Here is a 23,991-nt window from a genome sequence, read left to right as displayed (position 1 = left end):
AAAATCGCAAAACCGGCACATTAAAACCCCCTAAAACCCACCCCCGACCCTTTAAATTAAATCCCCCACCCTCCCGAACCCCCCCCCAAATGACTTAAATAACCTGCGGGTCCAGCGGCGGTCCGGAACGGCAGCGGTCCGGAACGGGCTCCTGCTCCTCAATCTTGTTGTCTTCAGCCGGCGCCATTTTCCAAAATGGCGGCGAAAAATGGCGGCGGCCATAGACGAACACGATTGGACGGCAGGAGGTCCTTCCGGACCCCCGCTGGACTTTTGGCAAGTCTCGTGGGGGTCAGGAGGCCCCCCACAAGCTGGCCAAAAGTTCCTGGAGGTCCAGCGGGGGTCAGGGAGCGATTTCCCGCCGCGAATCGTTTTCGTACGGAAAATGGCGCTGGCAGGAGATCGACTGCAGGAGGTCGTTCAGCGAGGCGCCGGAACCCTCGCTGAACGACCTCCTGCAGTCGATCTCCTGCCGGCGCCATTTTCCGTACGAAAACGATTCGCGGCGGGAAATCGCTCCCTGACCCCCGCTGGACCTCCAGGAACTTTTGGCCAGCTTGTGGGGGGCCTCCTGACCCCCACGAGACTTGCCAAAAGTCCAGCGGGGGTCCGGAAGGACCTCCTGCCGTCCAATCGTGTTCGTCTATGGCCGCCGCCATTTTTCGCCGCCATTTTGGAAAATGGCGCCGGCTGAAGACAACAAGATTGAGGAGCAGGAGCCCGTTCCGGACCGCTGCCGTTCCGGACCGCCGCTGGACCCGCAGGTTATTTAACTCATTTGGGGGGGGTTCGGGAGGGTGGGGGATTTAATTTAAAGGGTCGGGGGTGGGTTTTAGGGGGTTTTAGTGTGCCGGCTCACGATTCTAACGATTTATAACGATAAATCGTTAGAATCTCTATTGTATTGTGTTCCATAACGGTTTAAGACGATATTAAAATTATCGGACGATAATTTTAATCGTCCTAAAACGATTCACATCCCTAATCACCAGCTCCTGTTCATATGGGTCCGGCAAGACACAAATTTTATTTTTTTCTGTCTGGCCTGGCAGTGAGGCTGATGAGGCATGGACATGAAAGCAGGAGCATGAGGAAGAGGGGTACGTGCTCTGTAGCTCCACTGTTGACTTCCTCTGCTGCTGCTTCATCTTCTTCCTCTCCTCCATGCTTCTTGCTCTCATCTGCTGCTGGTAAAGTGGGAGGGAGACTCTGGATTGAACTGAAAGCTTATGTTGGCTGGGAGCCAGGAGGAGGGGGAAATGTGCTGGGCAGGAAGGTCTTGGAAGATAGGGAGTCAGGAGTCTGCTGGATAGGTAGGGGTGGGGGAAAGGAGACTGAAGTTGCTGGGTAGGGAGAGGTGGAGGAAAGAGGGCTGAGTGCTGCTGGGTAGAGAGGAGAGATGGAGGCATGTGGCCTGCTGGGTTGGAGAGAAGGAAGGTCAGAGCAAGAAAGTGGGAAAGAGGGTCAGAGGTATGCTGGGTAAGGAAGGGGAGAGGGAAGGGCAGGGAGAGTTGAGCAGGGGAGAGAGGGAGCAAGGGGAAGAAGTTGGGGGGTGGGGAGTGTCAGGAATGTTGGACAGGGATATGAGCATGTGAAGGGACAATTGGGTAGTTGAGAGAAGTGAAGGGTGATAGGGGTATGGAGGGGAGTACAAGAGCCATAATACATTAGTTTCGAGAATATACATTTCTTCTATCTTTGAACTTTACTTAGTGTAGGAGGAAATATATTTCTGTTTCTAGTTCTCTAATTTTGCACTGCATGCAGAAGGTCTTCTTGGGGTTTCCATTACAGTTTTTGTGTCCGCATTGGTATTTTATTCTATATTAGGTGAAGGTAAGTCTGTCTGTATTCTGCATGTGTGTGACTAAGGTGAGGTACTTTACTAGCAAGTAGGGATTGTATTAGTCATGTTTGCTGTATTTTCAATATGATATTGCACTGGTGGTGAACTGCTAGCTTTTCATGGGTAGGGCTATTGCTGTTTCATTTCTTGGAGTTAGTGCTGCTTCAGTATGGCAGGTTTGATAGACATGTACAGAATGGGGTTTGTTTTTTCCAGGTTTTGTATTATTTTACAATGTACCTGGTAGTAGAGGAAGTTTGTAATATTGTTATTGAGATGACACCAGAATCAGAATATCTTTTTTGTATGGTGAATTGTACAGGGAAAATGTCTTAGTTCTGCTCTGCACTCATTGTTAGGAAGCGGGGGATTCCTGTGGATGCAGAGCATATGCTTATAAGTCCCATGATGGTCATGTGTTCAGTGTTTCACACATGTGAGGTTCATCTCTCAGGTGTGCCCTGATAGAAAAAAGGTCGAGAACCACTTTCTTATAGTAATAAACACACTGGAAGCTGAGTGGTTTTCAACTTCTTTTACTGATTTTTGTTCAAATGAATGAAAATGTTCTGTACATCTCTCTTGTTATTAAATCCACTTAATTTTACAGGTTGAAATAAAATAAATTTGAGACTGTACTCTTCCAGCAACAGTCTTTAAGATTTGTAATAGCCAATTCCTTAATGATTTAGCTCCTTCACCTTTCTAATAACTCCAATTTAAGGAGTTATTAGAAAGAGTTAAGAGTTAAGAGTGTAAACCTCTCAATCTCCCCAATTGTAACAGATTCTATCTACTGTGGACTAGTCAGATTAGAAGTCCCAATTACTAATCTAAATGAAAAGTCCCAACTCTCATACCTCTTCTGAAGTCTTCTCTGTTCTCATAGATCTCCTTCTGGAAGTAGCAAAGGGGCAGTCTCCTCCTAAGTCAATAGTGACAACTCTTGAAAAATACCTTAGTATCTCTTTCTCTCTTGTAATGGATGGGAAGCCATTTCTCTGTGATAAAACAACTTCTCCCCAGGTTCTTTCTAGGAGAAAGACACCTCTGCCTCTCAATGTTTTGGAAACTGAGCCCCTGGCACTAAAAAGTGCTCAATCCCAATAGAACAAAAATCAGAGGAAAAAAAACCCAACTTATTCAAGTAGAGCAATCAAAGAGAGAGAAAGGAAGGGTAGAACATTTTCCTTCTCTAAACAGAGGTTTAAAAAAAAACAAACAAACTCTGGACGAACAATAGGGTTCAGACACTCTGTTCTACTCTATTTACTGAGGTGTCTGTAAAGAGGACCCTCAGAGTCCTTTTCCTCAAAAAATTAATCGAAAGAGAGACTGCACATATAGAGCTGTCCTTCAGCGGGCAACTCAGGAAAACTCTGAACCAAGAATCCACTCCCTAAGATGGTGGCAGGGTCTTATAAAGGCTCAAATACACACCATCTCTTTCTCTCACATGGGGGAGTTCAAACCCCCAACTTAAATTTACTAATACATATAGATTGGCAGCATTTGCTGCCATCTATGCCAACTTCGCACCAGTGAACTTGGCATCCAAGACTTTTACGAAGTTTAAGCCTAAGCTTCGAGACTGGGCTCCCTGCTCAGCTTTGCACTGCTCCATTACCTCTGGAGAACTTGCTGATCTCATCTTTGCCTAAGCCCTTATAGGCCAAGCCAGTTTTCATTCTTGTCTTCTACCTGCATAGCTCACAGAGGCATCTGTAGGCTCTGGGTCTGCCGCCCTGAGATGATGGTGTTAACCTGTCATTTGCCTGCCGAAGATCCAACTGGCTGCCCTCCGTGCCAATACAGGACCTGGATTCTGCAGAAGGGTGACCTGACTGCAGCGGAGAATGAGAGGGTGAGACCATCTTTGTGGCATCTGATCAGTGTTAAGAACTGGCTAAAGTACTATTTTAAGCTGGGGCAGTTAATTGCAATGCATTTGAGATGTGCAAGTTAACTTTGAGCTAGACACAGGGATTTTTATAACCTTTGTAACAAGACTGATTTACTGGGTTGAACCAGAAATTTAAAACATAAAATTCTCACAAATTAAAATATATAAACAAATGAAATAAAAGCCGATGAAAAAGAAATGTTATGAAATATTACTGAAGAATTAATTTTAGAATATTCATCATTGGGCCTAAAGTCAATGCATACAGGAGAATACATTGTTCTGCAAAATGCTTTTAACTTTGTTCACATTAACTATTGAGATGCTAAAATTACCTAACACATTTTCTAGAGCTATCAGTGTTCCATAGTGTGAAATCACAATGATACAGATTCTAGGGGAGAAGCAGATTGATGCTTATATTCCAGGTACTGGACTTCCATTGTTAAATTCAGATCTTCAGAATACCAGAATGCTGCGAATACTGAAAATAGAGTTAATGATACATTACATGTATTAGCTAATATATACAGTAGCAGCTAGCATAGCCTGTATCTTGGAAGAACCCTCCTCCCTGTCTTTAACAATATTTGCATGTGATATATTCCAACATTTCAGACTGTGTATAAGCAGTAGCACTGCAGGAATAGTATGTCCTCCCTAATGCCACAGGGCCTTATGAGACACAAGGTGGAAATGATTGCCTTCAAACTCTGAGAAGTCTATGTGTATTATTACAGATGGGCTTCTTCAAAGGGATTGGATTTTTACTGCTATGATTACTACCAAACATTTATATAATCTCTATAAGATGTACATAATGCTATCCAGTTACATATAATGTATGCTTCATGGAGGAGGAACTATTTAATGAAGGCAGATAGGCCAAAGTCCAGATAAGGGCAAGTTTAAAATATGACAGGTAGTGCAGTTTTATTGAAGATAGGGATCTCTTTATCTAATTGGGTAAATCTGCAAGAAGTTGAAATGGTAAGAAAACAAACAACTCCTAATTTTGTTAAGGGATTATAGGCCTGGTTTTGAGTAATTGGGATTAGGTAGCTGTTAGCATTTGTGTATTGGTGAAGCCTGTGCAAGTCTGCAATTGATTGCTCTATTTAGATGCTGTAAATCATCTGAATAATTGTGTTATATTTCTAAAGCCGTCTCTATATATTGTACACGACAAAAATAAAATGAATCAATTGTTTATTTGATTTAAAAAAAAAACAAAACATTAATTAAGAAATCTTTACAAATCAAGGAAGTTTTAATGAGAGGTTGATCCAGTAAATAAATAAAACTCTACCACATACTTTATTCTTAGAGATTTGTAGTTTCCCTAAATACTGATTAGATTTTCAAGGGTTGCGTCCAGTGCTGTAGCAAATGAGGTAGCCATCATATCAAGACACCAGAAAACATAATTTTTGTTAAAATCATAGCAGCATATTTAAAAGATAAATAATCTTCGTTTTTATTATCTAAGAAACAAGTACCTAGTTGAAGCTCCAGTGACCACACAGGCCTATGCCAATAATATGCAGACATAATAGGGTTTAGTATTACTAATACTATTATTATTATTTTAGTTTGATTGATTCATTTTTTAAGTATTTGTCACATCCTGTTGGTTTAATATGTTTTTTACTGTCATTATTATTTTAAATTTGTTTTTATTGTTTTTGGATGTTATAATTTGTAAACCGCTTAGACATTTTGATTGGCGATTATCGAAAACTCAAAAATAAATAAATAAAGTGGTCCTAGTTTCTTTAAAACTAATCAAATTTAAGGATGGCTCCAGCCGCCAAGAATAAATTATTCACTAAATAGTACAGATTCGTTTTTTTCAAAGGCTATTTCCAGTGCTCAATTGGGAGACAAAGCAGGCAAGGATCACCAGAAATATGAATTAGGAATTATTAGCATGGTTTGTTTTGTATTTCTGGGTTGATATACTGCAAGATTCTTCTCACACAATATTTCAGGGCCCCAGCTTTCTAAAACATGCTCAGTACCTCTCTCTGCCTTTTCAGACCCTCAACTCAGCAGAGAGGCCTTTGGAAAGGCTATTTCACAGTCCTGGCCAGGCTTGACTTCTAGTGTCACAATGTCAATTTCTTCCTCCCTCCAGCACTATCCTATCAGCGCAAGGAGAAGGAGGAAGCTGTAATTAACAGTTAAATATACCATGTGGAAATTTTAACTGCCCTGTGCTAGTCTTAACAATCAATTTTAGCTGAAATATTAAGTTCATAGTGCACTAAGGGACCCATTAATAGCATGAAAGAGCAGCTGGAACTTGATATCTTCTAGAACCATCTCTCTTTATCAGATTAATGTTCTTTCCTCCAAGTTAGTTCTTTTATTTCAACACACTAATAGGCAACCTCTTTATAATTAAAAGAGGGCAGTAGGTAGGATTTGATTTTAAACTGTGGCAATGAAATGAATAGCATGAACTTCTATTAATGGAATAGAACATGGCTAAAGAAAACTGTTATAAAAATAAGATTTACTTTTAAAGAGGTGCCTGTAGATTTGTTATGCTATACTGTGGCACCCCGACTGGGTCTGGCCACTAGATACTTAGAACACACTTAGATAGGAGCCATCCATACTCTCCAGTCCCTCCCACTTAGAGGTTCTGATTGGGTGACTCGGTGTTACTTAGCCCTGCCATTTTAAGACTCGGGGGATTTAGTTAAGAGAGAGCAGCTGCAGAGTAAACATGTATTTTTTCCACACTTTGGTAGGGCCTCCAAGCCTTGCCCAAAGGAGTTTTCTTTTAGAGGACATACCTCACCGTGCACTCCCTGCCAGAGGGTCCTTCTTATAATTTACAGTGAGATAGACTTTTAAAGCCTGATCCTGCTTTGGGGCAGAGAGGCTCTCTTCAGGGGACCAAAGACCTGAGATCCTACTTTACTCACTAGCAGGCCGATAAAGTACAGTGCACTCCGACGGAGAGCACTGTTAACCCGCCACTGGACATGTGTTTTCCCTTACCCCTTATTCAGTAAGAGGCGGAAAACGCGCGTCCAATCCGCCGAACCTAATAGCGCCCTCAACATGCAAAGGTCGGCGCTAATTTCTTTGGGCACCCTCCGACTTAATATCATGGCGATATTAAGTCAGAGATCCCGAAAGTTTCGAAAAGTAAAAAAAAAAATTTGAATTCGGCCCGCGGCTGTAGGGTCGAAAACCGGACGCTCAATTTTGCCGGCGTCCGGTTTCCGAGCCCGTGGCTGTCAGCGGGCTCGAGAACCAACGCCGGCAAAATTGAGCGCCGGCTGTCAAACCCGCTGACAGCCGCCGCTCCTGTCAAAAAGGAGGCGCTAGGGACGCGCTAGTGTCCCTAGCGCCTCCTTTTGCCCGTTTTTACCGCCGGACCTAATTTAAATACTGAATCGCGCGCACCGGCAAGTGGCCGGTGCGCGCGCTGGGAGAGCAGGCGTTCGCCCGCTCTCCCGCGGACTTTACTGTATCGGCCTGTAGGTAGGCAAGCACCAGTGATGAATCCTGCTGCGAAAGACAGTGAGGGCAGAGAAGATTTCCAGATTAAGACAAAGTATTTTTTGGAACTAAAGAGTAGTGGGGACGTTTTTGGATCCCCCTTCCCCACTGGGGTTTCAGTGCAAGATTAATAGCCTGGTCCCCAGATTTTTCCAATACCTGAAATAACAGCTGAGGAACAAAGTAGCAGCACAGCCAAAGGAAGAACGTACAAGAGAAGGAGATCTGAAGTGTATTTCCACCTAAGAAATCAGGACAGGCTGGGTGTCCACGGGAAAGAAGATCTCTAAAGGTAGCAGTTAAAAGGGAACCCTCTCGCTAAAATTCCACGGGACCGCTGCTGGAAGAGTTATGCGCATTTAAAATCACCATGGGCTCTACCCAGAGGCCTGTAATCAGGACACCTACCTACAAAGAGGGAAACAATGTAACTACAGTCAGATGTACACTCATCAATTTAGACAAATGGACTTAAAATAAAAGTTTACTGATTCTGAAAGTTAAATTAAACACCCAGGCATGGTCCTAGCTAATTATTGCTACAGCCTCTCACCTCGTGAGCAGGACCAGCGGAAGCACTAGGCGAGCCAGGCCTGGGCTTAGGGCGCTGACCATTAGGGGGCGCAAGCGGCAGCGGCAAAGAGGAGTGGGGATTCGAATCTCCACTCCTCTTTGCCGCCGCCGCCGCTCACGAGCCATGTGGGGGCCGCTGCTACTTGCGAGAGGTAGGAGTCGGGGCTGTGACTGTCGCCATGACCGGGGGAGTGGGGGGGGGGGGGTGGTGATGCAAGGCAGAAAGTGCCTAGGGTGCCTAATCCCCTTGCACCGGCCCTGCTCATGAGAAGCACTTTAAATACAGCACACATACGCTGGCAACCAGCTTTCATAGTCTGGGCCATAAGTGAGAGCTTCCTCTCATAATAAGAGTTGTGTCCCCCCCTCCCCCCCCCCAGGGAATAAGAGTCAGCATGGGAGTGAATGATTAGCCGGAGCAGCCCCAGAAGGGATAAATAAGATCGTGTGCCTTTGGGACTTAATACACCCCACTAAGGGTTACATACTAAAAATTACAAAATCTAGTAGGCAGGCAGCAAGATATTTTTTTCATAAGAAAGGTCCACTTAGACTGTCTCACCTTTTCCCTGTACGTAGAAGTTCAAACCCTTCGTTGATTTTGTCAAAAGGCAAAGTGTGGGTCACCAGTCCATCCAGGTTAAATTTCTTTGCCATGTAATCAGAAACCAGCCTAGGGACACAATCCTTGCTCTTCCAGCCTGAAAAAAGAAACATTATATAAAGAGAATTTAGAAAAAAGCATAAAGCAATTGCACTATAGCTGAAGTGACTTCATACTATACTACAGTGGTTGTTAAATGTGAAAGTACCATTTCAATGTAGCAGAAAACACCTCTCCTACAGAGTTTGCAAATCTAGATAGATTTCTGTAGGATCAACTCAGGTTCACAGATTTTAATATACAATTGCTAATAGAAAAATTGTAGAAATAGACAAGGTCCATATTTAGCAAGCCAGCAAGAGATAAAGTTATGCATACAACAATAGCTGAATATTCAGCAAGACAAACCTCCCACTGAATATACTTGGCTAAAGCTGTACAGAAAACTTTAGCCATCCTGCTGAGTATACTCAACTAAAATTGTCTAGGTAACCTAATCTGGATAATGATAAAACTAACTGACTATACCGGTTAAGTTAAAAAAATAAATAATTAAAACTAGCAGGCATGCAGGCCTGATCCTCCATCCTTCTAACCTCTCAAAATAATTAAAAAAAAAAAAAGTCTATCACCTGATCCCCTCAAAATAATTAAAACAAGTTGCAGACCATAGCAACTATAGGCCTCCTCCCAACAGATAAAATAAAAAAGTTCTGTGCCCCTTCCTGCCCCTCACCCCATCTGAAGCCCATATTTCTGCCCTTCTGATCAACCTGGACCCCTTGCCCCCAAACTCCCAAGGTTGAGTTGGGAAACAGAGTGTTATACATTTCCAACAATGCTGGTTATGTATGCTTCAAACGTTGCGGCTCTTTAGGACTTTGACAGCAATATTGTTAGTATACGTTACGTTGCTATCAGAGCAATACTAAATGCCGCCAGGAGTGCGTAAGGCTCTACCATCTCCCAGCTCATCTTTGGAAATCTGAGAGGCTCCGGCTGGAGAGTATTTAGAATAGTATCTGCATATATTCAGTATCAGGCTGATTTAGTTGCAGGGACATTCAGAGGATTTGTTTATGTTTGTGGACCCTTGGACTGAGGGGGAGTTGACGCTAACTGTGGGGAGGAGCCTACAGGTCCTCACCATCGGAAGGCAAGGCTTATGAAGAGCAGAGGCCCAGCTGGAGCTTCACCAGCCTATGTTCCCCTTAAGTTGAGCCCCACCTAACTCCAACTGCCGGGGTCAGTTGGAGTTAGGTGGGGCCTCTGCAGCGATGGAAGCTCTGTCGTAGAGATGAAGCTAGTGCTTAGGCCCAGGTCCGAAATAACTGAATAACTCAAGTTGAGAGTCAGGCAAGGGTCATGGCAGGCAGCATAGCTCGTGGTCAAGGTCCAGGCAAGGGTCATGGCAAGCAGTGTAGCTCGTGGTCAAGGTCCAGGCAAGGGTTGTGGCAGGCAGTGCAGTTTGTGGTCAAAGTCTAAGCAAGGGTTGTGACAGGCACCAAGAAGCAAAAGACAAAGTCCAGTCCGAAGTCAAAGCAAGGTGATGCATTGTCCTCTCGCATTGAGGACAAGTCTCCCTGGGTTACTGCCCATTAGGGAAGGATTAGGTCAGCCATCATAGTTGGTGATTCAATTATTAGAAATTTAGATAGCTGGGTGGCTGGTGGGCATGGTAACTTGCCTGCCTGGTGCGAAGGTGGCAGACCTCATGCGTCACCTAGATAGGATTATAGACCGTGCTGGGCAGGAGCTGGTTATTGTGGTACATGTGGGCACCAATGGCAGAGGAAAATGTGGGAGGAAGGTTCTGGAAGCCAAATTTAGGATTTTAGGTAGAAAGCTGAAATCCAGAATCTCTAGGGTGGCATTCTCTGAAATGCTCCTTGTTCCACGTTCAGGTCCCCAGAGGCAGCCATAGTTCCGGAGTCTCAATTCATGGATGAGATGATGGGGCAGGGAAGAGGGATTCAGTTTTGTAAAGAACTGAGGAACCTTTTGGGGAAGAGGGAGACTTTTCCAAAAGAACGGTTCTACCTTAACCAGGGTGGAACCAGGCTGCTGGCACTAACTTTTAAAAAGGAGATAGAACAGTTTTTAAACTAGAAATAAAGAATCACCTGAGCTAAAGAATTCCAAATTATCCCTATCAACTGAAAAGCAGGTTGTTAATAGAAACAAAAAACACACTTTGAAATGTCTGCATGCTAATGCCAGAAGTCTAAGAAGTAAAATGGGAGAGTTAGAGTGTATAGTAGTAAATGATAAAATAGGGACAATTCGCATCTCTGAGACCTGGTGGAAGGAGGATAACCAATGCAACAGTACTATATCAGGGTACAAATTATATCACAATTATAGGGAGGATCAACTTGGTGGGGGTGTGACACTTTATGTCACACCCCCTCCCTCCGGGAGACTAAATGCTCAGTAGAATTTATATGGCTAGAAATCCCATGTGTGTTGGGTAAGAGTATAGTGAGAGGAGTATACTACCATCCTTCTGGCCAAAATGGTCAGACAGATGACAAAATGCTAAGAGAAATCAGGGAAGCTAACCAATTTGGCAGTGCAGTAATAATGGGAGATTTCAATTACCCCAATATTGACTGGGTAAATGTAACATCAGGACATGCTAGAGACAAAGTTCTTGGATGGAATAAATGGCTGCTTCATGGAGCAATTGGTTCAGGAACCTATGAGAGGGAACTAGTTTAGATTTAATTCTTAGTGGAATGCAAGATTTGGTGAGAGAGATAACAGTGGTAAGGCTTCTTGGCAATAGTGATCATAACATGATCAAATTTGAACTAATGACATGAAAGGGACAATTTGTAAATTTACAGCTCTAACACTAAATTTTCAAAAGGAAAACTTTGATAAAATGAGGAAAATAGAAAAAAACTAAAGGGGCGGATTTTAAAAGCCCTGCTCGCGTAAATCCCCCGGATTTATGCGAGCAGGGCCTTGCGCGCCGGTGCGCCTATGTTCCATAGGCCTACCGGCGCGCGCAGAGCCCCGGGACTCGCGTAAGTCCTGGGGTTTTTCGAGGGGGGCGTGTCAGGGGCGTGTCGGATCGGCGCGGCGTTTTTGGGGCGGGACGCAGCGTTTCGGGGGCGGGCCCGGGGGCATGGTTTTGGCCCGGGGCGGTCCGGGGGCGTGGCCGCGCCCTCCGGAACCGCCCCCAGGTCACGTCTCAGCACGCTAGTGGCCCGCTGGCGCGCGGGGATTTACTTCTCCCTCCGGGAGGCGTAAATCCCCCGACAAAGGTAGGGGGGGTTTAGATAGGGCCGGGGGGGGGGGTGGGTTAGATAGAGGAAGGGAGGGGAAGGTGAGGGGAGGGTAAAAGCGAGTTCCCTCCAAGGCCGCTCCGATTTCGGAGCGGCCTTGGAGGGAACGGCGGCAGGCTGCACGGCTCGGCGCCTTGCGTGCGCCGATCCTGGATTTTAGCTGATACGCGCGGCTACGCGCGTATCTACTAAAATCAAGCGTACTTTTGTTTGCGCCTGGTGCGCCAACAAAAGTACGCGAAGGCGCACTTTCTTAAAATCTACCCCAAAAGGTGCAGCTGCAAAGGTTAAAAGTGTACACAGGCATGGACATTGTTTAAAAATACAACCTTAGAAGCGCAGTCCAGATGTATTCCATGCATTAAGAAAGGTGGAAGGAAGGCAAAATGATTATCGGCATAGTTAAAAGGTGAGGTGAAAGAGGGTATGTTAGCCAAAAAACATCCTTCAAAAATTTGAAGAAGGATCCATCTGAAGAAAATAGGAAAAGCATAAGCATTGTCAAGGTAAGTGTAAACCATTGATAAGGCAGGCTAAGAGAGAATATGAAATGAAGTTGGCCATGGAGGAAAAACTCATAATAAAAGCTTTTTAAAATATATCCAAAGCAAGAAACCTGTGAGAGAGTTTAAGGGACCCTTAGTTAACCTAAAGGTTAAAGGGGCTGTTAGGGAAGATATGGCCATTGCAAAAAGACTAAATGAATTATTTGCTTCTGTGTTTACTAATGAGGATGTTGGGGAGATACCGGTTCCAGAGATGGTTTTCAAGGGCGATGAGTCAGATGAACTGAACTAAATCACTGTGAACCTGGAAGATGTAGAAGGCCAGATTGACAAACTAAAGAGTAGCAAATCACCTGGACCGGATTGTATGCATCCCAGAGTTCTGAAGGAACTAAAAAATGAAATTTCATCTATTAGTTAAAATTTGTAACGTATCATTAAAATCATCCATTGTACCTGAAGACTGAACGGTGGCCAATGTAACCGCAATATTTAAAAAGGGCTCCAGGGGCAATCCGGGAAACTATAGACCAGTGAGCCTGACTTCAGTGCCGGGAAAATAGTGGAAACTATTCTAAAGATCAAAATCACAGAGCATATAGAAAGACATGATTTAATGGGACACAGTCAACATGGATTTACCCAAGGGAAGTCTTGCCTCACAAATCTGCTTCATTTTTTTGAAGGCTTTAATAAACGTGGATAAAGGTGAAGCAGTTGATGTAGTGTATTTGGATTTTCAGAAGGTTATTTGACAAAGTCCCTCATGAGAGGCTTCTAAGAAAACTAAAAAGACTAAAAAGGGATAGTAGGCAATGTTTTTTTGTGGATTACAAACTGGTTAAAAGACAGGAAACAGAGAGTATGATTAAATGGTCAATTTTCTCAGTGGAAAAGGGTAAACAGGGGAGTGCTTCAGGGAGCTGTACTTGGACCGGTGCTTTTCAATATATTTATAAATGATCTGAAAAGGAATATGACGAGTTAGATTATCAAATTTGCAGATGATACAAAATTATTCAGAATTGGGGCTTCCTATCTCCTGAAGCAAGTAGATGCTGTAGCCTAATGGAGTGGAGAACAGGATTTCAAGCATCTGCCTCACCTTTATCAAGCACACAGTGGAGCAACTTGTCTAAAGAAAAAGAAAACAGAACTCACGAGAGACTTAACTGAGAACTTATATTATTATTATTCTGGCCAGAGTTTAGCAAGGAGTTTGAAGTAATTTGCAAGTGAATTGAACTGAGATACAGAGTAAGGCTAGTGATTTTTCTTTTATATCTTGCTACCTAATTTCCCTCACTTTTCCATGTTAATAAAATCTTTTTTTTAATCATAATGCTATTTGTTGGTGTTTGCTGTAGAGTATAAGAATCCTAATGCACAGTAACTGTGCATGCACTGATTTTTATGTGCAATACTTGCTGTAGCTACATAAGGTGTGTTTTATGTTCTCACATACTGCTCTATTCTCCGTTCCAGCCTCTCCTCCCCATCCCTGGGAGACCCTTTAGTTGTGTGGGTGCATTACATGCGTCTGTCCCTAAACACACAGCTGAGAGGTGGAGTTATTTTTGTGTCCCCCGCCCACAATATGGGGGAGGTTCACACTTGTTTCATTTTCCAAATGCAGCTAGACACTGCTGCTCTTCCTAAGTCTGCAGTTTCTTGTTCCCCGCGGGGAAGGGGCTACGCTCATGTTCATCTCGCTCCTGCCCTGCGGCCCCACGCTTCTCCTTGTCATTCTGCAGTACGGGTGCTGATGCTGCTCCTCCTCCTTTGGGCCTGCGCTGCTCCAGCTGTTTTTTCTTCCGGGCTTCTGTAACAGGGCACCTGGAGTTTCCGGTTGCTGGCCTGGAGATCCGGCAATTTGTTCAGAATTCCAGAGTCTCTGGGCCAAATCCGGAGAGTTCCCGGGTATGTGTAATCCTATGTTCACATGCTGCTGAAATCTCATTGCCAAAGACTTCTGCTCAGCTGGAGCTGATCCCCAGGGTTATAGAATTATAAAGCAGGGGCTGAAAATATAATATTTAGGTGCCAGCCAAACATTTTTAAGAGCCCGGGAATATTTTCCTTATTTTTGTCTTTCTTTTTTTTTTTAATTTGTTTTGCCTGTTCTTTGCGGGGTGGTTTAATAGTTTGCTTTTTTTTTTTTTGTCTATATTTCAGTCCAGGCATTATCCTCACCTCTCCATTCTCCTAGTCTTCCCTCCAGGTATTCCCTCCCCCTTCTTTCCCCCTCTCCAGACATTGAATCATTCTTCTCTCTTTCCTTCCCTTCTCCATGCAGTAGTTGGCAGCAACATCTCACACTGTCGAGGCCTTGTCCCCTACATCAACAGTGGCTGCTTCTTGGGCTGCCCAGGCTCCGTTCCCCACATGAAAACGGCTTGCTGGGTTCTACTCTCAACATCAGCAGTGTCTCTTTCACCCAGGATAAGTGTGACTAGCCCTGCATTTACCTTGTGCTGGGCCAAAGCTTGCAGCTGAAGTCTCTTCCTCCCTGCCCCCTTCACCCCACAGACCTGGCAATAGGAGGGGGGGGGGGGAGGGCATTGTCCATTGATAAAGCTTGAGTGATGCTCCAAAATCTCTCTCTATTTTTTTTTCTCTTTGCAGCTTTATTCAGGCTGTTTTTCCCCCCTGGGGCACAGTTGCAGCCTTCAGTACCTTTAGCCTCTGTTTTTTCAGTAGTGGGAAGTATAGACCCAGTCACCTACATTTCCATGCCAGTCTTCTCTGTATCATTCCAGTTTTAGTAATGTAATTGTATGTGTCACCAAGCTGTCTCTTACTGTTTACACAAGAGTGTTCATAGGCGCTGCAAGTGTGATGTCAGAGACTCTAGGAATCTATAGTGTTGCCCCACACTTCCCAGTAAGAGGTGTCCTTCAAAGGAGTGTGTTTAACAAAAAACTCTTCAGCTCCCTTTTGCCCAGTCCTCTACCCTGAGAAGATGACTGAGGCTCAAGGTTGGTGCCCTCTGGCCATTGAGGAGAAGGGAGATTGCTCGGGGGGGGAGGGATCCAAGGTGGTTCCTGAAACTGAGAGAACCTAAAAAGGTGAAGAATAATGAAAGGCCCATGCACCTTGCATTTCATTGAAGATTTGCTTTATGGTTTGCAGAGTGCATTTCTGGTTGGCATCAGAGTAAGGACTTCCAGACTAGAAGGAGTTAGCAGAAGCTCCTCTGTTCGGGACAGTGTTGCAGTTCAGCCACTGGACTACAGAGATCCACACACCAGAAAGCAGGTACCAAAAAGGAGAGAGCCCAAGGGAGGGCCCCATCTTCAGCGCTAGTGGCAGTGGAGGAAAGAAACCTCTAATGTGTGACGATTGTGCAGTGACTGTGTTTTCTGATCGATTCTGTTTTGCATTGTGGCCACCACCTTTTTGTTTTTGCTGTATGATCTTCTTTTTCTGCATCAGTTATTCCAGTCAAGGATTTATTTTTGAACAGCACCAGACTGCGTGGCAGTTTGTTGTTCTTACAGGAATGGTTCAGAAAAAGCTCCCAACAGGCCCATAGACTGCCTTGAAATACTCCCCTCACCCCCACCCTCCTTCCCATCAGGAATAACCCAAGGAAGCAGGGGGGGGGGGGTCTACTTACCCCACTGATACCAAATGTGCCCCAAAGTTCAAAGAGATGGTGGAATAGGGGCAACATAATGACAACATCAAAAATAACTTACCTTGTTCTTTGTGTCCTGGAACCATTTGGTGGTCCTACCAAGAGTACTGAATGCAAATAAAGTGGTGTTACAGAGAGGCATGCTGTGAAACAGTGATGTGCTGCCATTCGTACCCTCCTCACTAGGCCTCTGTGGCTTACTTTGCTGCTGCTATCACTGGGGTAGATTTTCAAAAAACGCGAATAGGTGTACTTTTGCTGGCGCATCAGGCGCAAGCAAAAGTACGCTGGATTTTAGTAGATACGCGCGGAGCCGCGCGTATCCACTAAAATCCTGGATCGGCGCGCGCAAGGCTATGAATTCTGTATAGCTGGCGCGCGCCGAGCCGCGCAGCCTACCCCCGTTCCCTCCAAGGCCGCTCCGAAATCGGAGCGGCCTTGGAGGGAATCCTCTAACGCCTTCCCCTCACCTTCCCCTCCCTTCCTCTACCTAACCCACCCGCCCGGCCCTGTCTACACCCCCCCCTTACCTTTCTCCGGGGATTTACGCCTCCCAGAGGGAGAAGTAAATCCCCGCGCGCCAGCGGGCCTGTTGCGCGCCGGGACGCGACCTGGGGGCGGGTACGGAGGGCGCGGCCACGCCCCCGGACCGCCCCGGGCTGTAGCCACGCCCCCGTACCCACCCCCAAAACGCTGCCGACACGCCCCCTAAACGCCGCGACGACCGGGCCCGCCCCCGACACGCCCCCCTCGGAGAACCCCGGGACTTACGCGAGTCCCGGGGCTCTGCGCGCGCCTGTAGGCCTATGTAAAATAGGCTCACCGGCGCGCAGGGCCCTGCTCGCCTAAATCCGCCCAAAACCGGGCGGATTTAGGCGAGCAGGGCTCTGAAAATCCGCCCCATTTTGTGCTACAGTTCCACAGCAGGAAAATGGGACATGAACCAAACTCATTGCTGCCGTGCTGTTGCTGTCGCTAGCTTAAAGTGGATGCTTAAAGCAGAAGTAGCAGGAAGCCCCTTTCAGAATTAGCACCTCTGTAAAACCTGTTTTCTTTCTTTTTTTTTTTTTTCCATACCTCCAAAAACAGACCCTGTCAATGTACGGCCTGTGACGATCAGCTTGGGATTGAATGAGATCTGATCAGCTGCAGGAGACACTCCAACAACCACACAGGTTCCACATCCCACACGGCAGGACTGCAGAGCAGCCATCTGATCAAAGAAGAAAAAATGTTGAATCAATTTTGTTGAGTGGAGCTAGATGAAATAAATCAGCATTTATGTTGTTAAGTCAGAGCACATATTCTTAACGATTATAATGCCATAACTAGGAGCTTTGCTGTGGTTTTGGGGGGTGGGGGGGGGGGGGGTTGGGGGGATCTGGTAGTGGGTAACATACACGTTTGTAATATGCGGGCATTGGTAAGAGTACACTGATGTACCCGCTTGCTTTTCTTATATACTGTTTGTATTATTATTGTGTATGGAAAAGTTTAATAAAAAGATTTGTAACATACAGTACAAAAATATACGGCAGAAATAAATACTAACAGTGTTCCTATATATACAGGCTATGGGCCAGATATTGAAATCTATGCCCAATTTTATAACATGTGCGTGAAGCCGCGCACATGTTAAAATCCGGGATCGGCGCGCGCAAGGGGGTGCACACTTGTGCACCTTACGTGCGCCGAGCCCTAAGGGAGCCCTGATGGCTTTCCCCATTCCCTCCGCTCCCTCCCCCTTCCCCTCCCTTCCCCTATCTAACCCGTCCCCCAGCCCTACCTAAATCCCCCCCTACCTTTGTTTTCGATTTTATGCCTGACTCTGGCAGGCGTAATGCGCACGCCGGCCGGCTGCCAGGGCGCGAACCTCCAGCACGGCCGCTGTGCCGAAGGCCTCGGTCCCGCCCCTGGACCGCCCCCGGATCGGCGCCATGCCCACAACCCCGCCCCCGGATCAGCGCCATGCCCACAACCCCGCCCCCTTCTGCCCCTTTTTCAAAGCCCCGGGATATACGCGCGTCCCGGGGCTTGCGTGCGCCATCGAGCCTATGCAAAATAGGCTCGGTGCACGCGCAGGGGCAGGTTTTCGGGATTACGCACGTAACCCTTTGAAAATCTACCCCTATGTGAACTAATTAATCAAAGGAACACTAATGAAGGGGCTATGCTAATTACATTGTCAAAAATAAAATTATTTCCTCATGCCCCTGGAATCGTTTCCGATTGCTGAACTTTTGCACAAGTCGGGGCATGGGGAATTGCTCTGGATTGTTGAACTTTTGTATAAGTCGAGATAACCGAATCTCCGACAGGAGCCTTGCCTCCCAACATTCCGAAAAAGACTTAAGACTTGGTTATTCAAACAAGCTTTTCTGGACCCCTCCTAATTGCTTCCTCATCAACTTCCACAACTCAGTCACAGCTGCTCTTTGTAAATAACTCTACATGATGTTAATCTACTGTATTTCTCTATTCTCCTAGTTCGATCTTCCTTGTTATTTGTAACTGCAATTTCCTTGCACTTGTTCCAGTTTTAATGTATTTTGCACCCCTTGTTCAACTGTAAACCAGCATGATGTGATTGTATCATGAATGCCGGTATATAAAAATATTAAATAAATAAAATAAATAACATCTATATACAGACTATGGCATTCTAAGAAATCTAAACTCATGACTACCTGTACCCCTTTTTAGGGCAGTCATATATTTTGGATTTATCAGGCTGATTTGGTAAATCATATGATCTCAACATTTTTTTATGTGAATATTTGTATTTTGCACATGCGACGTTTGTGTATTATTTATGCTGGACAGGTTATTTTATCACTTAGGTTTTGAATATGTTTGCATAAAATGACTAAATAAGAAAGGAAAAAATATTTGTGATCATGTAATTAGCATAGCCTGTTCATTGCATGTTCCTTCGATTAAGTAGGTCACACAGTATATATAGTATGCATAGTATATACTGTATATTGAATATAATATATATACACACAGTTTTTTGGGGGGCAGGTTTCTAAGGTAGAGTAAAGCAGTGACAGCACAAGACTGAAGGTCATGAGAAACCCTAGGATATAAGGTGTTGAGCTTTAATTCCATCTATCATTCAACTAACTGTGACACCCGGTGCAAAACACTCTCTCCTCCTTTCCCTTAGTTTGCCCAACTCTAATTAGGAAAAGATGACAATGACAAGAGGAGACTAGAACCACCAAGCTTTGCTAAGTTTTGTCAGCAGGAGAGGATCAAGCTGTGTCTGCAGGTATGAGGTTAGCAAGAAGTAATGGAAGAACAGGCAATACTGACATTAGGGACAAGTGGGGGAACAGATCTGGAGAAACTCCAGCCTAAAAAGGTTAAGGCTGGGAAGGGCATAGGAGCCAAGTGCTTGATCTTTTTTTGTCAGAGGAGGCAGTGATTTGGATAATAATTTTCAAATTGAAAAAGATTTTGTGACTGAATACTGTCACCCCCATGAATTTAATGAAAAACCTTTGTGGTATTCTTTAATTTGAAATCTGCATTATCTTCTCATAGTAACCTGAGTCTTACTCTGGTTGGTTATTGGGACTTACATTTTTTATTTGCTGCTGCTTTCAGCCACCTATAGCATTGTGAGTCCATATTAATGTTGCTGTCTCACATTAGGTTAGTCAAGATGGCATTTGCTACATTTTGAATCTGTGTACAGTCAGAAAGATACATGTCAGAAAGATATTTATGTCTAAATACAAGCAAAACCGAATGTATCCTAATTGCCAAAAAAAATCCTGGTCATTTAACAATTCCATCCTTCCACTTTGACAAGACCCTCGTCCATCTCAAAGAGAGCGTTAAAGACCTGGGTGTTTGGTTAGACACTGACCTAATCTACAAAAAACACATCTCCACAAAAATTAAGGAAGGCTTTCACAAACTTCAAATAATAAAACATCTAAAACCCCTACTTCACCCCCATGATTTCAAAACCGTCCTTCAAGCCCTCATTTTTTCAGGTTTGGATTACTGCAACTCCCTTTTGATCGGCCTTCCAAAATCATCTTTGAGACCCTTGCAGCTTCTTCAGAATGCTGCAGCCAGAGTACTAACAGGCAAAAGAAAAGCTGATCACATTACACCTGTTCTCAACCAATTACAGTGGCTCCCTATTGATAAAAGAGCAGAATTCAAAGTTCTCACCATACTCCACAAAGCAATATACAAAGCCGACTACTCCGCCTTTGATGACATCATTCACATTCATTGCTCTCAACGAACTACAAGAACTGCCAGCAAAATTAATCTAGTGATTCCCTCACTTCCACAGGCTAAATTATCCTCCACCAGAAACAGAGCCTTTTCCATCATCGGCCCTAAGCTCTGGAATTCGTTACCTCATTTCCTCACCAACCAAGAAAACTTAAAATCCTTCAAAAAAGACCTAAAATCCTGGCTTCTCAGCCAATCTTTTAAAGATAGCACTCAATGACTTTAAATACTTTTATATAATCCGCTATTTTTCAATCTCCCTGTTTCAATGATACAGATGCCCTCCAATGCTTCATGAGATCTATGTTCATCTATTCAGGGTTCTATCCTGTGTTATCTTGTTATTCATTCTCCTTGTTATATCTTTATTTATCGTTAATTTTTAAATTGTAAACTTCATACATCGTTCAATGTAACATGTTGTTTCTGTATGTAAACCGGAGTGAAGGCAACTCTGCTATACCTCGGTATATAAAAAAATGCTAAATAAATGATTTAGTGCCCCTGATGAAGATACCACCTCGAAATGCGGCCAGGTTTGGGACATCTTTTTCTTATTTTGCACCTGATGCCTTCCTTGAGCAGCCTTTTAAAATAAGTTTTTGCTTGCTCATTTAAAATTCCCCAAAAAACCCATAGTTTAGCACCAATAGAACATGATCATTGATCTCTGACTTTCATAAGGTTTGTGTTGCGCTATGATGGAAGGGAGCGCTAAGGGGCACCGCGAAGATGAACCCCGGCACGGCTCCTGCCGCACTGGTAAGATGGCGGCCTCTGAGCCACGGAGATAAGCTCCTGCTCGCGGATAGGCCCGTGGGCAGGATTGCAACAGTTTGCGGCTGCTACTAAGCCATTATAAACTATTGAGTCATTACTATACACTATTTAATGAGCGACATTGCATTGAGTGATACATATTGTGTGTATTGACTTGTTCATTCTATTCAGTGGTATTTAGTATTTGCCCTCATCTTATAATACACAACACTGTAATAAGAAATATTATCAGAATGCCTTAGCAGGCCACACAATAGCAAAACATTAATACACAAATCTTTCATGCTGGCAAATGCAATGTTGATAGGTTTTAGTTAAAAGCTACATTTTGTATCAGTGCAATAAGAAAAGAAAAACGAATATCATTATTATGGGTATGTTTTTTTATCAGTTTATATTGGCAAAAAAATTAAAGTTCAAGTCTTACACCTGTTGCGTAATAATGGATCATTATACTGTACCATGGTATCAACATGTCCAATGCATTCAAAGGCATAGTCCACTCCAATGCCATCGGTCATTGCAAGCAGCACTTCAGGAATGGCCTTCTTATAATCCTGAGGACTGATGCACTCCGTAGCTCCCAATTCTTTTGCCTTTGCAAATTTGTCTTTGTTGATGTCAATCCCAATGATTCGAGTGGCTCCGCCTACTTTACAGCCAATGAGAGCAGAAAGGCCAATCCCTCCCAATCCAAACACGGCACAGGTAGAACCAGGTTCCACCTACAGTCATGGGTTAAAATACAAACAAACTATCATGGTCTGAAAATAACCAGAAATGCAAAGCTCCATTTCCCAAGCCTAAGCCTTTTAATTTGGGAGCATATCCTGAAATGTGTAACTGCAGCACATAGACTGAAAGGAAATATCATTCCCTTAGATGCTTTTACTTGGTTTCCAAAAAGAATAATAATGTCTCTTATTGTTCGCAACTACCACATTGCCTGAACTTCAAAGCTCCAAAGTTGTCACAGTTTCAGAAGTGCTGCAAAAGCATGAAATCAACATTCACAGCCCCCAACTGGAGGCAGGGGAGAAGATGTCTCAACCTTTGCACAACAGTGACACCTACTGACCAGTTTGGGGACAATTTGCATCAATGCTCCCAGTTTTGAAAAGTCTGCGTGCAATTTTACCCCCGGCTTTTACACCAGTTTTCAAAGGGACCAGCATACATTCCCTTTGAAAACTGTCCCAGGAAAAAGTGCCTGTTTTTTCTGTTGATACTTTCTTCCTTAAAAATAACACATGTAGATTTGACACAGTAATTCTATGTGTGCTGGAGCCTGCCCTGATCTAAATATGTCACCATCTGGACCATCTATGTCTTACCTGGCAAAAATGATGTGCATTTTTCATCCCAGCACATATGTTTATCTGGGTATGGGATGGACAATTTTCAGACATTCAGTTTACCAGAGCAAACTGGTATTTACATCTGTAAATAACTTCTAAAAATTGTCCGTTCCAAGGTCATATTGACTTTGCATTCCAAGGGTAACCATGATCCGTTCCTCTCAGCCAGAAAGCCTGCTGGAATGATGAGGCTTGACGGGAGAGAGAAAACAGAGGGGGAAATTGGGCAACCGTGAATGAAAAACCATGGGTGTCTCATTCTCAGAGCTTCTACCACTCTCTCCTCCCCTGTCCCCCCCACACCCCTCCTTTCCTGGATCACCAATCACACTGAGCAGAATTGAGGACACTTCTGAATGAGCCTCCAGTTCTATGAGTACATAGGAGGAAGGCAGCCAGACCGAAAAAATATTCCATCCCAGTCGTACCCTCCCGCATATATTTCAGCATTCATCCTGAACGGTTCAATTCCAGGGGGTCAATTCGGCACAGCAGTAGGAACGTGCATTACATGTGGTATTTGTCCAATGTACTCACTCAGTGGCAGATATAAGGGAAAAACAATTCTTTCAGGGAACTAACATTGCAGCTGTGAACTATAACTTTGTTCTGGCATGCAAAATCCCACTACTCAGAATAAAATATGCCCGAAAGAGGTTTAAATGAACCCAAAGAATATGTATACATAAAATACCTTATATTTATGGGTTGCATCTAACATATAAAACTCAGTGTTGATGAAGCTGTGTTGGTGGCATTAGAGCTTTTAATAGATTGATTCAGTCACTTTCTCAGGCTCTGGAAAGAACTGGTTTTATTTAAGCAACATTGGCCACAGGGCTTTTTGCTTTCCTCAGAATCACCATAAAAAAATAAATTGCCCACATGTTAGTATTTAGAGAAGGCTGAACTTAAAAGACATGGTATTTCTCATTTTGGTTTTAATAACTTAACAATGGATAATAAATCTGATTGTGTTTCAAAATGTAAAAACAGTAGAAGTTACGATGCTTTTCTAAATTATATGTGGCCCTGGTGCTCTCAGGGGGCCTGGGAAGAGCTTTGCCAAACTTCTTTCCACAAGGAGGAAAAGCCAAAACTCTAAGACCCTACCGGTGGGCAAATTGGGATTTGCTCGTTCACATGCAAATCAAGACACTAACACAGCCAGATGTTTCTAAGGTCTTTTTTTTTACGGTGTAATAATTAGCTCCAGGATATCTGTGTGGCAATAGATGCATTTAGTGGTGGTCCCAATCATAATTTATCCAACCTTCAAACAAATATGCAGAGTTTAGAGGAAAATCAATGACAACTTTCTCCAGTCACAGCCTTGGAGGGCGACTCTATTGTAAAGCAATAATAAAGGAGTCTTTTGCTAGTGCTGCCCTCCTTCCAACTTTTCTCAGCAAAAGACGTTACATCCAAAAGGGGATTGCCCAACTATCCACTCTTGGCATAGGACTGTGCTACCGGATGCCCGCTATCATCTTCCGGTTCTCTGGATTCAGGTGGGAAATATCCGGAGGACCTCGTATCCTGGTGATTCCTTCCAACAAAAGGACTTAACACTGCTCACTTGCTCCACATTTACTGCAGTTGAAGCAATGAGAGAAAATCTCTCCTGAGACAAGCTGATTAAGCTTTTCGCCATCCCAGTAGTTTCACTTGGCAACCCTCTGGAAACACTCCTCCAGAGTCTAGAGGAG

The 23,991-nt window shown here is 44.1% G+C and overlaps 1 protein-coding gene across 2 annotated transcripts in view; it reads right to left on the bottom strand.

Annotated features, from left to right (window-relative positions):
- Positions 1 to 2,366: 2,366 nt before the first annotated feature.
- LOC115089250 (alcohol dehydrogenase 1-like) overlaps positions 2,367 to 23,991 on the bottom strand; it is a 60,958-nt gene continuing 39,333 nt past the window's right edge. For both annotated transcript variants that reach the window (XM_029597374.1, XM_029597382.1), the window contains 4 exons: positions 21,386 to 21,649; positions 16,962 to 17,097; positions 8,404 to 8,542; positions 2,367 to 4,233 (listed from right to left, as the gene is read on the bottom strand). In XM_029597374.1, the coding sequence (XP_029453234.1) occupies positions 4,209 to 4,233; positions 8,404 to 8,542; positions 16,962 to 17,097; positions 21,386 to 21,649 (564 nt within the window). In that variant the 3' untranslated portion in view covers positions 2,367 to 4,208. The remainder of the gene's footprint in view (positions 4,234 to 8,403; positions 8,543 to 16,961; positions 17,098 to 21,385; positions 21,650 to 23,991) is intronic.

The sequence above is a fragment of the Rhinatrema bivittatum genome, chromosome 1 (assembly GCF_901001135.1).
Source record: "Rhinatrema bivittatum chromosome 1, aRhiBiv1.1, whole genome shotgun sequence".
Taxonomy (NCBI): domain Eukaryota; kingdom Metazoa; phylum Chordata; class Amphibia; order Gymnophiona; family Rhinatrematidae; genus Rhinatrema; species Rhinatrema bivittatum.
Note: the sequence above shows the minus strand (reverse complement) of the source record. Positions and strands in the feature narration are given on the sequence as shown.